The following is a 16,763-nucleotide window of genomic DNA, read 5'->3' as shown; positions in this document are numbered from 1 at the left end:
GTGCTTTACCACACCCACGAAAATTGGCTCCAAAATCTTTTACCAAATAGTTTCGAAGAGTGAAAATAAGAACAGTATAACCCAGGTATGTCACTGTAACCATGGCTACAGGTTTTATTAGCACTAATACCAGGATGTGGTCAGACTGGATATATACAGACGACAAACACAAGCCTGAGTGGTGTCAGAGTATGTGCCCGCGAACTTTCCAAACTGAAAACGTAGTCCTTAATGACTATGATTCATAAAGGACCTGAGGCGGGTGGAGGTGGGGATGGTGGCAGTGGGTCAGAGGGAAGAGAAGGTTTAGGGCAGAGGGCTGCATCGGTAAGAGAAGTCAGGGTTCTAATTTTAGCTGTAATTCAGCTTTAACACAATCCTCCAATATGCCACTGCTTGCATTTAGATTGCAATTTTCCCTTCTCGATGTTTTTTCACAGGTCTTGTCTGTTCTTCACAACAATCTTGAGAGATATCTGAGATGGCTAATAGCCTCACTTCTCAGATGAGAAAAGGGCTCAGAAAGCTTAACTGATTTGCCCAAGGTCAGAGGCTTGGAGGACAACTGAACCGGGACTAGAACTGGGTCCTCATAATATTCTTTCCACTGCACCCCTCCGCCAGCATTTTGCATTCTGCTTGGGACATTATGATATGTATTAATTCCTCTTGCAAACATCCCGCATCCTTATTATTTGTCTAATTAGCCAGAGACCAGGATCAATCCATTAAACTGGAGGTGACAACTGGAAGGTAAGGCTTGCCTTTTGTCTTTTGTCCTCATCTCTTTTTCAAGCCCCCTGTGTGCTTCTCCCCTTCATGGATGACAGCACAAAGAATAGGCAATGTCGTCCCTATTCCGGAGGGAGGGTGTAGTCCAGGGGCTACAGGCTTAATATGCCTCCAGGGACCAGGTAGGTGTCAGGACTGGGTGAAGCCGGCAGGGTGGGGACTGGGGTACAGGCTGGGGGAACATCGGTCCTTCTAAAGCTCCAGCAGATTATAGCTAAGTGGGAGGTTAGTGTGACCAAATTTTAGGACTTGCTAAAGATTGAGAATTTTATATGAAATCAGAGGAGAAAAAAAAAAAGTAAAATAGAAGTGCCTATGGGTTGGATATTGCTCCTGGGCTGCCAGTGAGTACTCTAAGGAGTTTTATGCCTTTGGGTCCCCAGCACCCACTGTCATATGTGACATATTGCCCTTCTCTTCTTGTATTTTTGGTCCTATTAAAATGTGAGCTCCTTGAGGTCACAGAAGGTGTTTTAGTCCATCAAGAGTGTATCCATAGGGTGTGGCACACGTGGCAGGCTTTCAAATGCTTGACAGATGAATGATTGGTGAATACCCCTTCGTCCTAGAAAAGATAAGTCCTCAGCGTCCTTCTGGAGAATGGCAGCTCTAGAGTACAGCAGTTACAGCAGGGTGTTTTGCACTTTAGTAGCTCTATGGCCTTGGGCAAATTACTTAGTCTCTGACAGGCTCGGTTTCCTCATCTGTATAATGGGGATTAAAAGACCCACCTCCTGAGTTGCTGAACGAGGCAATGTCTGTAGAGCTTTGATTACACATGCAGAGTTGCGCACTTAGTAAGAACACAACAAATGGTGGCTTTTGGATTCAATAGATCATTCCCTGTTCCTGTGAAAGGTGATAAGACATTATGCCAAGCCTCTGTTTTTGAGGCTTTGGCCTCCTGAGGTATCTATGTCAAAAGAGGCCAGTCAAAGGAAAACAAGTGAGCATTCTAGCTGAAATGAAGAGAAGAAAGTTGATAGTGATGGACAGAACAAGGCATCCCTAAGAAACTAGATCCTGGAGGTCAGGAGGGCTGAAAGAGGGGCGGCAGCTGAGAATGAATGGAAATAAAATTAGCAAGAAAGCAGGGGAAAGGCAAATGGGTCCGCCCTGATTCCTAGGATTGGCTGACTCACTCCCACCGGTTCACAGAAAAGTTGATCAGACTCTGCTTATGAATTCTGTAATGAATGGACGCTTTTGCCTTTCACAAAATATGAGTAGTATAATAACAAATAGGGTGCTATATGGTTTTCAAGGCAATTTTAAGGCCCCCACTGTGTGAAGTGTACTTAGCCTACACGCTATACACACATTATCTTTACACACGTCATTCACTCACTCACGCACTCATTCATTCATTCATTCATCCATTCAACAAATACTTATTGCCAGCCCACTTTCTGCCAGGCACTGTTCTGGGGAGAAAGAATAAAATGATGTAGCACGGTGGAAAAAACACCTCACCCTCTGAGAAGTGTGCTCAAATCTCTGTTTACAGAAGAGAAAACTAAACTCAAAGTACTTAAGTGGATGTTGCCCAGACTCCACGCCAGTGTTAGCGAAGGAGGCAAAATTCTTTTTTTTTTTTTTTTGATGGATAACTTTATGTTTTATTTTTTTTTCATCTTACTATATCATTTTTTTAAACATCTTTAATGGAGTATAGTTGCTTTACAATGGTGTGTTAGTTTCTGCTTTATAACAAAGTGAATCAGCTATATGTATACATATATCCCCAAGGAGGCAAAATTCTTGGTGCATGTTTTCTGGTTTAGGAGAAAAATCAGGAAGTTATCATGATGATCTAGGGACATAAACATGAGGAAGTCTGTAACTTGCTAACAGGCTGGGGGTACTACATTCGATCACATTTAGCACAGCTGGAATTTTCAGAGTATCGGAGAGACACGATTTTTAGTGTTTAATCCTAAGAGTGACTGAAAGCGACTAATTATTGTCAGAGTCTATGACATGGACCCTTTGGAGACAATGTAATTAGGGAAGAGAATGGAGAAGAGAGAGGGAAGAGGGCGGGAGAAAGAGTAAAGGAGAATAAAGTGGCTAGAGATTTTAGGCCATCCATAACAGAAAGTCAAAGAAAGCCCAGATGAAAACCCTTTTAAATTCTTTTCATGGTTCTTAAATTATTCTCTAATTATTTTCCTCACATCATCTTTGAGTAGAGAGAAGGTGCCGTTTTCCTCCTCTGTATTTCCTAGCATAGCTTAATTAATACTTGATTGATTGAAAGATTGACTCATTTGAACCTGGAGTGAAATGGAGCTTTTTAATTTTCTTTCTGCTGAACCTGAAATAGAGCATATAGTAATTAGGAAAGGATCCCTTGTTATCAGAAAGTCCCAGCCACAATGAGCTCTCTGTAACTGAGCAAAAGGAAGGTAGATGATTATTTAGGAGCTGATAAAGCACACTCCCCACTCCCTTCTGCTTTCAGTGATATGGGAGTTTCTTGATCATTATTTCTTCCTTAAATGAGTTACTTGGCTGGAAGATCCGTCTGGATGGTGGGCTAAATGGTGGATAATTGTCATCAAAGTCTGGCCACAGATGTGACTGATGGCCTCTTTTCTATGCCTTTCATTGACCCTGCTCTCTCCCCAGTGACCTCGGTTGACTAATTTACATTTTTTTTTCAAGTTCTCTTTTCTTTTAGGACCCTTGGGTTAACCAGAATGACTTCATTCATTCATTCAGGGACATTCCCGACTCTGAGCATCTACACAGAATAAGACAGGCAAGGGCCCAGTTCTCACTGAACTTATTTTCCAGAGCAGGAAGACAGTCCATAAATGCATACACTACAGTGACAAGAGCATCACGTGTGACTCCGAAATTTTAGAGTGGGAAGAACTACCAAGGCCATAAGACAGGATGGTGTGCTAGAGGTTGATGGGGGCTGGGCTTCTTAGATGACTTGGTCGAGAAAGGCTTCGTTTTGAGGTAACATCTGTGGTTACAAGTGAGTGGAAATGCCTTTGTGTGGAACTCTGCATGTTAGGAGGCAGTCGGCCACGCCAAGATCCGAGAGAAAATGTACCAGAGGGACAAGCAAGGTCCTGAGGGGTGGACAGCTCTGGAGTAGGTGTGTCCAGGGCACAGCGAGGGAGAAGGTGTTACAGGATGAGATTAGAGATGGAGGCAGAGCCAGCTGATGGAAGCACTTGTGGGGTATTTTTATTCAATACTTTCCAGGCATTGGGAAGCCGTGGGGGTGGGGAAGGGGGGCTGCTCGTGTGGGGAAAAGAGGCTATAAAGAGGGAAGAGTAGAACCAGAGAGACTGGTTAGGAAGCTGTGCAGTAATCCAGGTGAGGGGTGATGGTGACCTAGCCATGAAATGGACAGAAGTGGTATGCGGGATATATTCTGGAGATAGAAATGGATGAGACCAGCTGAGGGGTGGGAGAGGTGTCAAGCAAGAGGGGTACATGAGTCTCCTGGGGCTACCGTGACAACGTACCGCAGGCTGGGTGGCTTAAACAACAGAAATGTATTGCCTCACAGCTCTGGAGGCTAGAAATCTGAAATCAAGGTGTTGGCAGGGTTGGTTCCTTCTGAACCAACAGCTTTCCTTCTGAAAGCTGTGAAGGAAGGATCTGTTCCAGGCCGCTCTCCTTGGCTTGTCAACGGCCATCTTCTCTAAATGCCCCTTCATTGTCTTCCCTCTGTGCAAGTCTACCTCTATGTCCAGATTTCCCCTTTTCATAAGGAAACCAGCCATATTGGATTATGGACCCACTTTACTCCAGTATGACCTCATCTTAACTAATTACATCTGCAAAAATGCTGTGTCCAACTAAGGTCATATTTTGAGATAGGGGTTAGGATTGTAACATATAAATATATCATATATATATATACATATATATGATTCTTTGTGTGCTTTTCTGTATTCTTTTACTTTTTCAAAGAAAACAAATAATTACAACGTAGTCAACAAGGGCTGTGATGGTAGGTTATTGGCTCCATGAGAGCTCAGAAGAGAAAGAACTGGATTCGGGGAGGTCTGCAGGCAGAGGACTGACAGTCACAGAAGACCTCCCAGAGGAGGCTGGCAGGACAAGGAGTTTCCCTGTGAACGGACCAAAGGGAAGAGGTGAGAAGACATTCCAGGCAGGTGGAACAGCACGTGCCAAAGAATGGCAGTGTGAGAGAGCAGGAAGCTCGGGAGAATCTGAAGAAATGTGGCAATAAGGGTGGTGGTGGGAGACGAGGCTAGGGTGAGAGCAGAGGCCAACAGCTCACAAGCGATTTGTCCCCCTAGCCGAGGAGTTGCGATGATCGTGCAAGTGACGAAGGGCCAGAGACAGGCTGAGCAGGGGGAGCATGACCCCATGTGGATTTTAGAAGATGAACTGAAGGAAGGAAAACGAGAGAGTAGTCTGAGGGCTTGGACAAATGCGATAACGACGAGGGTGAAGGGGAGGGTGCCTGTGCTCCTCGGGGTGCTTTCTCTGCTTCTCCACCCTCTGCCCTCTATACTCGTGCCACCACCGCTGCCTGGCTTGAGTCCTGTTCCACCTTCGGCACTCTCGGGCTCCAGCTCTCTCCTAGACCATGCCAGGCTCTTTCCCACGCCGGGCCTTCGCCCTGCTGTTCCTGCCACCTGCGCGCAACTGGACCCTTGTCATCCCTCCAACCTCAGTTCAAAGTCACCTCCTCAGAGGTCATGCCGACTGTTTGCTTTATAGCACCAACAGCATATCTTGGCTTCTTTGTTTGTGCACCTGTTTACTATCTGCCTTCTCCCTGCGGAAAGTAAGTAGCTTTCCCATATCTGCATCATTCATGACTACGTATGCAGTGCCTGGGAAGGAACTGACACATACTAGGAGCTCATTAAATGCACTGGCAGAAGGAAAGAAGGGAGAGAGGGAAGGAACAAAAAGACAGTTTGGTGTGGGGGAAGGATGGAGGCTCATGTCCCGCTCTGCCCAGTGATATGAGATCCACGGGGGGTGAAAAGGCTGTATCCACACCCTCATAGTGCTGCTTCTGAGTGATGCCTGTACATGTTTTAATTCTGAAATGGTTGCTTTGAAAAAGAATGATGAGTGTAGTAAGAGTCTCCTTACTACAGGAAAACTATAGAGAAAGGAGAAAAAAAATGCCTTTTAAAGGAGACCTAAAGAATCAGTCATGACTCCAGAACCATCCAAATTCTAAAAAGGCAAACAAAATCACCATTAGCTAAGAAGTCAAGGGTGTTTCTTTGGCCAGACTATTCCTTTGGGGTCAAATAATAAGGGCACACATCTACGGCCAGGCGTGGCTCCAAGAGGCTCTATATCTACTGACTCATTTAGTTTTCACAACAGCCTACTATTATCAGCTCCATTTCACGAATGAGGAAAGTGAGCCCCTGGGTTAAGTAACCTGCCCAGCGTGATAGACTTAGTGAGTAGCAGCATCAGGATTCGAACCCAGGATATTTGGTCCTGGAACCAGCACTCTGAAGCACTTAGCTAAACCCCTCTTGGGTCAAAGCTGCACCACAGAAGAGTTGTTAAATGTATCACATATTTGTTATAATCATTGTCAACGTTAGCTTTTTGTCACTTGTGTGAGGTAGGATGGGCTAATTGCTATAGCGAATAATCCTTAAATCTCAGTGGCTTCCCCCAACAAAGGTTTCTTTCTCATTCGTTCCACTGTTCACTGTGGTCAGCGAGGTGCTCTGCTAGCACTCATTCAGGAACATCTTCCACCTCTGCTGTCCCAGGGGCCCTGGAGTCCTCCCCTGGGCCCTTTGCATCTAGCCAGCCAGTGAGCAAGCAGACAGAGAATGTGGAGGCCCTTGGGGGAGATTTCAGGAGCCAGACCCACGTTCCTTTGGCCAGAACTCAGTCACACAGCTCCAGAGATGTCAGGGGGCTGAGAGGCATAGACTAGCCTGAGCCCAGGATGAGGACGTGGTGGGCATCTTGCCTAGTGCTGCCTCCGTAGTTACCTGTACGGACTTCTGTAGGGGAAACCTGGCAGGAGGGGTGCTGGGAGTCAGAAGACATTGGTTCTGGCCCTGAATCCACCAGTTGTCAACTGTGTGACCTCCAGCAAGTCACAGCTTCTTTTGGTCCCAGATTCCTTATCAATAAAGTGAGGGAACCCAAAGAGATGACCTATCTCTGGATTATTCCAATTCAGAATGTCTACATGACAAAGCATCATTTTATTATTTTTAATAACCATGGTACCTTAATCGTTTCTGTACTGATGACCTATTTGTGCTTTTGTTCAAAATTGCAATCATAATTATAACATTGATTCTGAGGGAAAATACTATCTATTTTCTTCTAATACTCAATATCTAGTTCCCCACCATGTATGCATACTCTGGGGGGAAAAAAAGAGGATCCAATTTTGTATTTGGACTAGTTACTTGAAGCAATTAATTAAATTGGGGGAAATACAGACATCTATTTCATCATGCCTTGAGCCAGGTTTTAAGTTATAAGCGTAATATTCCACTAGCAGATTATTTTCTGTGATCTGACAATTTTTGTACAAAACAGTACTTACATCTATTAGAGGGCATCTGAGCATGCCAGGTTAGCAAGGTGAGAAACATCAAGAAAATACATATCCAGAGCAGCAGAGTTAATAACTGCTGACTGAGGTTTCACCCGTGCCCTAGCTGCCAGAGAGCCTTGGTTTCCGAAGTGTGTGATATTGTAACCACAGGGATTTTGCAAGGACTGCAGGGTGGTTTTGGGAGCTGGGACAAGGTATGGGCAGGCAGGGTGGAGAGGCCTGGGGCTGAAAAAGAGGTTTTAAACCCTCAGGAGAGATGGCGAAAGTCTGGTAGAGCCTGTTGGATGGGATTCCTATTTTAGGAATATACCAGAGTTGGAGACCAGAGAGGAGACTAGGGCTAGAAGAAGAAGAGCAGAGCACAGCCCAGAGACAGTCCTCATGTCCCTCCGTCTCACAGTTCTCTCACCACATCCGCTGGAGAACACCCAAGTCAGGCACTTATCCCACCCAACGCCACCACCCTCACCCTCGTCCCGGTGCCATTTTCCCTGAACAACTGCAGTCGTCTCCTCCCGCTCCTGCCCTTGCCAATCTGTTCTCTCTCACCCCAGTGACAGTGTTCTTTATGAAACTCAGATCTATACTGTCCCCTCCTTGCTTGAAATCCCATGGCCCTTACAGTACACACCAGCCATTGACATGGCTTAGCAGGCCCTGAAGGTGTAGGGCCACCTGCCTCGAGGGCTTCACGTCACCCCACTGTCACCCCCACTCACTGCTGCTGCGTCCAGCCACACCGTCCTTTCAGGTCCTTTGCAGGAGAAGCAACAGGTCCATGTTCATCTGAAAAAAATACAGTGAACACATTATTTCCTGTGTTTCCAGACTTCGCGGTGGGGGGACAGTTTATCATGTATTAACAATTGAACTCATTGCTTTAAATTTAGAGGCACTTCATCTGAAAAGGTATTGGAGAGTTGAAAGAAAACACATCACGCATATTACTTGAAAGTGCTTTAGATAATTTTAGTCTATGTCCTCAAGAGTTTTCAGACACCCTGACCACATGTTTGCTGTTTTTGTCATTCAGATCTTAGTGAAGCCATCCCCACCCAGAGCCTGCCCTGGCTTCCCTGATGGGTATCACTCACTTTCACAGCATCCCGGGCTTCTCCTTCATAGCAACTATAAACTCACACACCGGTCTGCAGGGTTCTTTGATGAGTGTTTGCTTCCCACACCAGATTTTGAGCAAAAAAGGGACAAGGATTGAATCTGCCTGCTCCTGGATACCCAGGACCCAACACAGTTCCCAGCGTGTACTAGGTGCCGCATAAGTAGTCCCTGAAGGAATGACTGAGCAGACTCTGTCCTGATGGTCATTTCCTTTTCACCTCTTAATCCCCTCCAGGCCAGCTTGCTTACTCCTTCCCCTGCGCCGCTCCCATGCCCTTTACACAGAGTTTGACCACAGGACCCTTGATCATACTGTGCTTCTGCTATCTTTGTCTCTGCTCCTTACAAGACAGGGAGGAGCTCAGGATCTGAATGCACAGGGCCAGACACAGAGTGGGGGTTCCGTGAATGTTTATTGCATTGAACTGTGACCTCCACGAGAGTGGCTCTGGCCCAGATGCCCTGACTACACAAGAGCAAGAAGTAACACCCAAGGAGGCTCCCTGCAGCAGGCCCTGGTGCTGCTGTGTATGAAAATAAACCTCTTTCCCACTCTCCTCGCCCATGATCCATCCATCCTCTCACTCAGCACATGGCTTCTGAGCTTACAGAAAAGGGTCATCAGCTCAACCTCCTCATTCAGCAGTTTTTGGACCTGATAATTGTCCAGAAACACTTGGGTTGTTTGTTATAAACATAAATTCCTGGGCGTACCCTAGACCTACTGAATCAGGGTCTCCAGGAGTGTAACTCGGGAACCTGCATCCTTTAATCCCTTGGTGACACGCTTGGTGACTCCCTTCCCTGGCCAGAAGGCCATCCTGCCATCACCTGAGATCTTTGGGTGAGGAGATAAAGCAAGCACAGTGATGACCACAACACAGGGTACGGGCTCAATGGAACGTTTGAGGAAAGGCCCAAGGGAAGGTCTTTGCCCCCAAGTTACAATTATGAGGTGGCCCCCACACATACCCAGGAGTCTGCAGCTGCAGCAGAGGAATCTTCCAAGGCTCTGAGAGAAACCTGACCCTCCTGCTTCACCCCACCCCCTACAAGAAGCCCAAAGATTTAAACCATTTGGAAGTCACTCTGGAGAAGGTTTCAGGGATTTCAATTGGGTGCCATCATGATCCTTAACATTAACATTTCTAGAAAGCATCTGCTATCCAGCAGACACTATTCTTCAGATTTACACGTATTATTTCACCTAATAGACAGAAATTACAAGAGGCCAGTGCAAAGGAGAATGCCCTTCCCCCTTCTTGGGGAGCTCCAGAAGCAACAGCAGTCTGAGGGCCAGCCCTAGACACAACTCTGGAGCAGCTCTTGGCTCTCAGGGATGGATCAGACATCCCTGTGGCAGGAGCCATCCCAGTACACTTCCAGGGGTTCCAAAGCCTGGAGGGAAGCTGGGGCCTGCAGAGGGCTAGGTGCTCTCCCCAGGTCTCATTTTATGAGCTCAACAGTCCTCCAGACATCATCAGATGTTCCCCAAGCGACCCTTTTCCATTCCTGTTGCTGGATGCCGGAGTCTAGAATTACAGCCACAGAACTGCAGACCAGTTCTAAGTGGGGAGGTCACCTGTGAAGCCCTTTTCATTTGAATTGGGGGGTGGGGTTCATGGTTCCCTGGCCATGAAGACTGGGCTACAGGTGAGGGATGGGGAAGAAAAGCTCAAGGCTAGAATTAGTCCGCTGTTATGGGGAGATCACTCGCTATTTTACAGATTATGTTTTATAGTATTTTACAGTTTACGAAATGCATTAAACATATTGAGCTCTTAATCTTCACAACCTCATTACAAGGGAAGCTTATTAGCTTCATTTTGTAGCTGAAGTTCGGTAACCGGCCAAGGTCACAAGAGTTGAGCCAGGGCTCAAACCCAGGTCTTATGGCTCCAGGATCTCTGTTCTCCATCAACACCTCACATGCAGGCAGACAGACGCTTGTGGGAAGAAAGAGTGGATGAATGACCCTCTCCCAGCTAGATACTACGAAGGATATAGAGATGAATACTGCTCACTTTCAAGAAAACTGAAAGGACCTTTTCCCCTCTTCTCCCTCCTTATAACCACCCCCACAACCACAATCAAGGTTGGCTAGCACCTATTTTTGGTTTTACAAGAATAGATGAATTGTTTTTCAAACAGTGTCAGCTCTCAGTGATACTTGAGAGCTAACCAAAGGATGGGGTCTCCCGAGAGCATTTCTAAGGCTCAAAGCGTGGCTCCTTTTGCAAAAACGTTCATAGAAGCTCTAACTTTTAATTCATACCACCAAGGAGATATTTGATTGTTTCTTGGAAATGCTACTAATGCAAAGCTCATAAATACTAATGAAACATTATAGATGAGCAGAGCTCAGCAAGTAACGTGGGGGGCCTAGAAGAGAATTCTTAGATTAAAAAATATAAAGAATACCTTTTAATTGAATTTTCCCCAGACAGGATTCCCAACCGTTAATGTATACTCTCTTTGGTTGTATGGAGAGTAGACTCAAATAAGTACCTTTAGGAATCCAGAAGTGAATTATTGACTTAGCTTTAGCTTGAAAAGAAATCTGTTTATTCACAGGCTATTTTACGTGCCATGGGATGGATGAGTTTGAGACAAAGGTTGGGATGGGTGGGAGGGCCTGGAACATTGAAATAAAGACATAATTCAAATGCATGCTTTTAATTCATCCAACTAAGCATCCTAAGTTGGAATTTGCTTCTTCTATTTGCCTTTTGGCATGATCCCTTAATGATAATAAGATCCCTGGAATGTACAAGGCTCCATGATACCAGAAACCTTATCTTTGTCGTTCATTCCTGAATCCTCAATACCTAACACACTGTGTGGCACATATTAGGTGCTCAATAAAAGTTTGCTAAATGGATGAAACATCTTCTCTTAAAACACCTACCAGAGGTTTTCAGATCCTGTTATCTTTTCCTGAAGGGCAGCTCTGATCACAACATCCTCCTGTTATAAAGCCCCCCAAATAAACACAGCCTATGAAGGCCCTCTCTACCTTGGCCACAGCCTACAGTCCTTCTCTCTCCCACCCTGAGCTCGAGGCTCACCAGAAGGCCCCTCGTTCTCCTGCTGATGTTCTAGAACTTTCACTGTCTGGAATCTTTGAACATCCTTTTCACACGTTTTTCTGTCAAGATCCTACTCATCTCTCAAGATGCTCTATTCTCAAGTGGCTCTACTTTTACGAAACTGCCCTAATATTCTCCAAGGGCTTGATGCCCTTCTTCTCTCTCCCTGGCTGAACCCAAGAGTGGGCTCTGATTCACATATGCTCCCCACAGAGACCAGCACGACCCCTGGCACAGCAAAGTTTGTCAGCAAGTGTTGTTTGCTGCTGTCTAATTGAATCACAGAAATGCAGTGCAAGGAGCATCTGGTCCCCGAAAGTGTATGTGTAGGGTCAGGTTAGAGAAAAGCACCTAACAACAGAGCAGAAAAATCCCTCTGGATGGGCCAAAGAATACTGGGCCATACAAGGCTGAGGTCAAAGCAAAGGTTACAGCAAAGGGAGAAGGAGAACCCAGAGGAGAGGCAAGTGGTGTGAGAAGGAGCAAGCAGCAAAGTGGCCCCACTGAGGGGCTATGGGGAGACCAAGGGTGGTTTTCCTCTATAAAGAGCCTGTGTGTTTGATGGCGTGTGGGTAGGTCCATGGCGTGAGATGTTCCCAGACACTCAGAGGAGCTCAGGCAAAGCCTCCAGCAAGGAGACATAACTTCTCAGGATGCTCTTCCTTGTTGCACGTTGAATTTAAGTTCAGGTGCCATATGCTTTCTATAAACCTCCCCTTGGGCAGGACTGGATTTTTACTGTATGTATCTTCATGCATTTGTGAGGTGTCTGACAATGGGAAATAAATCTCTTTGTAGTCTTCTTCTGCAACAGACGGGGATAAATGTTTCAGTCAACCTGGGGGATAGCAAAGGATTGTAAGATTCTATAAATTCTGGGCTACTTGCCAAAAATGGGTTAATTCCACATGAAAGAATAGGAGGCCCAGAGCAACACCGGTGAACGGCTCACCCCTTGGGGATCGGGAGCCAAACCTCCCAGAATCCATTAAGGCCAGCTCTGCCACTCCCTCACTGTGTGACCTGTGCCTCCGTCTCTTCAGCTGTAGGATGGGGGGAATAACTGTACCTCTTTCATAAGGTTGTGATGAAGACTAAATGAGTCGATAGGTGCAAAGTGCCTAGAACAGTGCCTGGCATATAATAAGTGCCAGCTTACAGCATGATGTCAGGCTCCATGGGCCAAATGGCACAGGTACCAATTTATACAATTGCATAAACTGTATAAATAATGTTATGAGGGGATAGGTCCACATGCCTGCAGACCAGGATGGAGATCCTGGGTGTGCCTGGATGGACACGTGGGCACTGGGTACGTAGGACACTTATAGAGTGTGTTATCCAAGGAATTAGACCCCCAAGGACAACCGCTGGGACACCACGTGTAACACACCACCCAGGTGTGTAACACACACATTTATGCTCCAGCGCAGGACAACCCAGTGAAGCCCAGACTTCAAAATGATTCTGGACCCAGGTCCCCCAGTGCTTCCCTCCATTCACAATGCACCATCCCATTGCTCACTTAAAAGATCATTCACATGAAGGTGATTTAGAAAAGTATCAAATAAAATACAAATAGAAAGTCATCGTCCTTAGTTTTTCTGCTCGCCCAGCAGCCTCAGGAGAGCGCTGGACCCATTGTTCAGAGCTCTGGGTGTTCATCACAGCTCTGTGTGTCCTCAAACATGTCACCTCAGCACTATGGGCCTCAGATTCTGCATCTTTAAGTGAGAGAGCTGGTCAGGATGATTTATAAGGTCTGCAGCCTGGGCAATGTCTTTTTTATTTTCCTGAGCAATGTCTTATGCCAAGAGGTCTCTTCAATTTCTTTGAATTATCCCTGTCCTCCAAGTCTTGTTTAGACCCGAGAACCTGTGGATTCCAGAACTGAAGGCGCCTCTAAGACCTTATACTTGAGAGCTGAGGCCTGAGATATATGTAGAGAGTTGGAGAAGGTGCCACAGAAAGAGGGGCCACTCTGGACCAGCAACCAGAACAGTCCCGGCTGTAAGCTGAGCTCAGAATAGGAGTAGAGGGACATCCAGGGACCCCATCCCTGTTTCCAAGCACCATCACTGATCAGTGTGCAAAACTCTTTCCACTGCAAAGAAAGGGAACAGGCAGGGAAGGAGACTTGGGAATCTTTGGCTGGGGGACAGAAAGCAGAGACAAGGGTAATGAGGGAGAGGAAGGTAGAAACAGAGAGAACTGGTTTCCCACCCAAAGCACGATGAGTCCTTGCCAGGCACAGGAGTCGGGTATAAGGAGGGGGGAGACACAGAGCAGGGAAGAGAGCATGAAGGGACAACAAGGAAGGCAGGAGTGAGGCAGGATGAGGACTGATGACCTCCTAGCCTGGGGAGGTCTAAGTCCCCTATGACAGCCAGCAAGACTTGGACATTCGATCTTGTGCTTAAGCTTTAATTAGTGTTGAAAATGGCAAGTTCATAGAAGGTCAGATACGGAGCTGTCCTGTGGGGAGTATGTGTCCAACACCTATCAGGTGAGCTGCAGTGGAGAACTACTCCTGTAGAGGGTCCAGGGAGCCAACCCCTTAACCAGAACACTGTGAATACACACATTGGTTTATTTATCTGACAATTGCAGAGCACTTGCTATGTGCCAGGTCTGATATGCTATTCATTTTTATATCCTAAGCCCCATACAGTTGTACATAGCAAGAATTAGTTAATACTTAATTGACTAAATGCATGTGTTTATCTTGTTTATAGAGTCTCAATACAATTTCAGTGAACTCTGGAAACCTTTGCTTTTCTCCCATTTCCTAAGCCTAAAATCAAGGACGTTATTAAAAATTACAGACCATTCCCACTGCGTATCTCTTAAATTATCTGTTTTTCTCTCTTTAGGTGCTATCCGTGGCATGCCCAAACCCAAAGCTGGTAGAGGAATAAGTTACAAGTGGGCAATTCTGCAGCCTGTCACGCCCAGGCCTTGCTGGTGAGCTGAGAGGCTCCTCTGGTCCCGTCTAGCCAAGCACCATGGAGAAAATCAGCGCCTTCTTTAGCGCCATCTGGGACACCATCTCGGCCAAACACCAAGAGGGCCTCTTCAACAGCATCTGCCTGGGCATCCTGCTGGGGCTGCCCCTACTGGTGATCATCACCCTCCTCTTCATCTGTTGCCATTGCTGCTGGAGCCGGGCAGGCAAAAGTGGCCAACAGCCAGAGCGAAACAAGGGGAAGAAGAAGAAGAAAAAGAAGAAGGCTGAAGAAGACCTCTGGATCTCCGCTCAGCCCAAGCTTCTCCAGATGGAAAAGAGGCCATCACTGCCCGTCTAGTTAGACAGGAGGCAGAAGTGTCCTCCCCTGGGGGCTCAGCTGCCTTCCAACCACACACAGGGTAGGAAGCAGAAATCCCTGAAGTGATGCACTCACGTCCACAGAGGAGCTGCTCAACCAAGGAGCAAACCTCAGACTGAGTATCCCCATGGAGGGCATTCCCGGGGAACACGTGGACAAGCCTTGGGTGCTGTCTCGGCATCTGTGTGTCCAATAGCAATGCTCTTTACTACAGACTCAGGCATGCCTTCCACCCACCTCCGGCACATTCCATATGCAAAAGCACAAGGAACATGTATCCATACATCTTGACATATCTCCCAAATGCACACATGCACACCACACACACAAACACACACACACACAAATTCAGGCAACAGGTACCTGGGCAAGTATATACTGTTCATCAAATGGTCACTGAATGTCTACTTTGTACAAGGCACTAAACAAGGCAGTACATTATCTGCTCTTGGAAAAACATCTCATAGGAAAGCCTGGCAGACCCGGGCACACATGCACAATTACATAACCGGACAAGAGGCCTACGCACTGTCAATGCCATACACCACTCAGGTTAGAGATGTATGCTCTTCTGTTCCCATCCCTACATAGCCTTTTACTGGAGATCTTCATTTTAGGACATTCCAGCAACCCGGTACAGTCCCCGTTCCTGTATATTGATACAGACACACCAAGTTCCTGTGCTTCTGACCTCTCACCTGGAGGAAAAGTTTAAACTGTGATGGATCAAAATTCATCGAAAGCTATTGTCTTGCAAATCATGACAAGGTCCTCAACACCACTGATGGGTGTTCAATGTAGTCCAAGACCCCTCTTTGAGACGCTACCCCCAGAACCACTCAGCAAGGCTCCCTTCTCCAAGCGAGGACAAACGGCTCCTGGTAGTGACCGCTAGGAGGCTATGGAGACCAGGTGTACGCCGTCCACTTCAGTGGACTACCGTTATGTACCTGTGCAATGTATGTTTCACAGATGGGAAGGGGGTGCTACCCCTGAGCTAGGGATCCCCTATGAAACCAAAGGTTTTCAGCAGGGAAGGAATTAAGACAATCACAGGGACAGTCTCACAGAAGGCACACTGGAAACAATTTCATAAGGTTGTCACGGATGCGTGGTATGTTGCAGATGGGATGCAGAAGTTACAGAGTTTAAATGAAAGTAGGACGAAGCTATACAGAGGTTGATCAATATTTATCTTGAAGCTCAGGCAAGTGCCTTGCACACAGTCGGTACTCACAACTGTCTGTGGATGCTGTCGGATATGTGATGATGTTAAGGGTAAACTTGTAACACCTCCCCAATTCCCCCAAGTGACCTTCTCTTCTAAGTGAGCCCACTAATTGCTGCAACAGATGGAAGTTGGTTATTGAATTCTGCAGGAAGAGGGTGCATGCAGGACCAAGGGTCGGGTTGACAAGTGTGCCCTGAGAGCCATGAGGACATGTAAGCTAGGTCCGCGGTGAGTTGAGGAGAGTGTCTTCCCACCGGGCTGAGGTTGGGGGGCCGAATTAATCCACTCATAGGGTGAACTGGTTGGTATTTTGATTGTATTGTGACCATATCACAAAGATGGATAATTTCCAACTTGGGAGCAGGTTGGGCTCTAAAAGTTCATTTGCAAATCTGCTGGGTAGCTCTCTTGAAATATTTTCCCACGGAAGCTCTTCTAAATGGTGGTGAAATTGCAACTTAATTAAAAATGTAGCTAAACTATGATATTTATAGAAGCAAAAGCTAAATTCTGAAAGACTGTGTTCATGGAAAAATGTACTCTATTTGTTCACTTGGGCTAGCTGGTACTCAACTGCCCTCCAGGTAAAGTCCAGGTCTAGTCCTATGGATGGGAGGTGTCTGGTAGCAACTGCTGCACCAAGGTCT

General features: G+C 46.4%; 1 protein-coding gene and 1 long non-coding RNA gene across 7 annotated transcripts in view; one reads left to right on the top strand and one right to left on the bottom strand.

The window, feature by feature from the left end:
- The window catches only part of KIAA0040 (KIAA0040 ortholog), a 32,172-nt gene extending 17,131 nt beyond the window's left edge, over positions 1-15,041 (top strand). For 3 of the 4 annotated variants that reach the window (XM_059936966.1, XM_059936937.1, XM_059936956.1), the window contains 2 exons: positions 441-753; positions 14,433-15,041. In XM_059936966.1, the coding sequence (XP_059792949.1) occupies positions 14,565-14,864 (300 nt within the window). In that variant the 5' untranslated portion in view covers positions 441-753; positions 14,433-14,564 and the 3' untranslated portion in view covers positions 14,865-15,041. The remainder of the gene's footprint in view (positions 1-440; positions 754-14,432) is intronic. The other variant, XM_059936946.1, reaches the window with a different exon arrangement.
- The window catches only part of LOC132373580 (uncharacterized), a 421,816-nt gene that overhangs the window by 397,837 nt on the left and 7,216 nt on the right, over positions 1-16,763 (bottom strand). For all 3 annotated transcript variants that reach the window (XR_009505461.1, XR_009505459.1, XR_009505460.1), the window contains exon 2: positions 8,071-8,137. This is a non-coding gene — a long non-coding RNA (uncharacterized LOC132373580). The remainder of the gene's footprint in view (positions 1-8,070; positions 8,138-16,763) is intronic.

This window comes from Balaenoptera ricei, chromosome 1 (assembly GCF_028023285.1).
Source record: "Balaenoptera ricei isolate mBalRic1 chromosome 1, mBalRic1.hap2, whole genome shotgun sequence".
Classification (NCBI taxonomy): Eukaryota; Metazoa; Chordata; class Mammalia; order Artiodactyla; family Balaenopteridae; genus Balaenoptera; species Balaenoptera ricei.
Note: the sequence above shows the minus strand (reverse complement) of the source record. Positions and strands in the feature narration are given on the sequence as shown.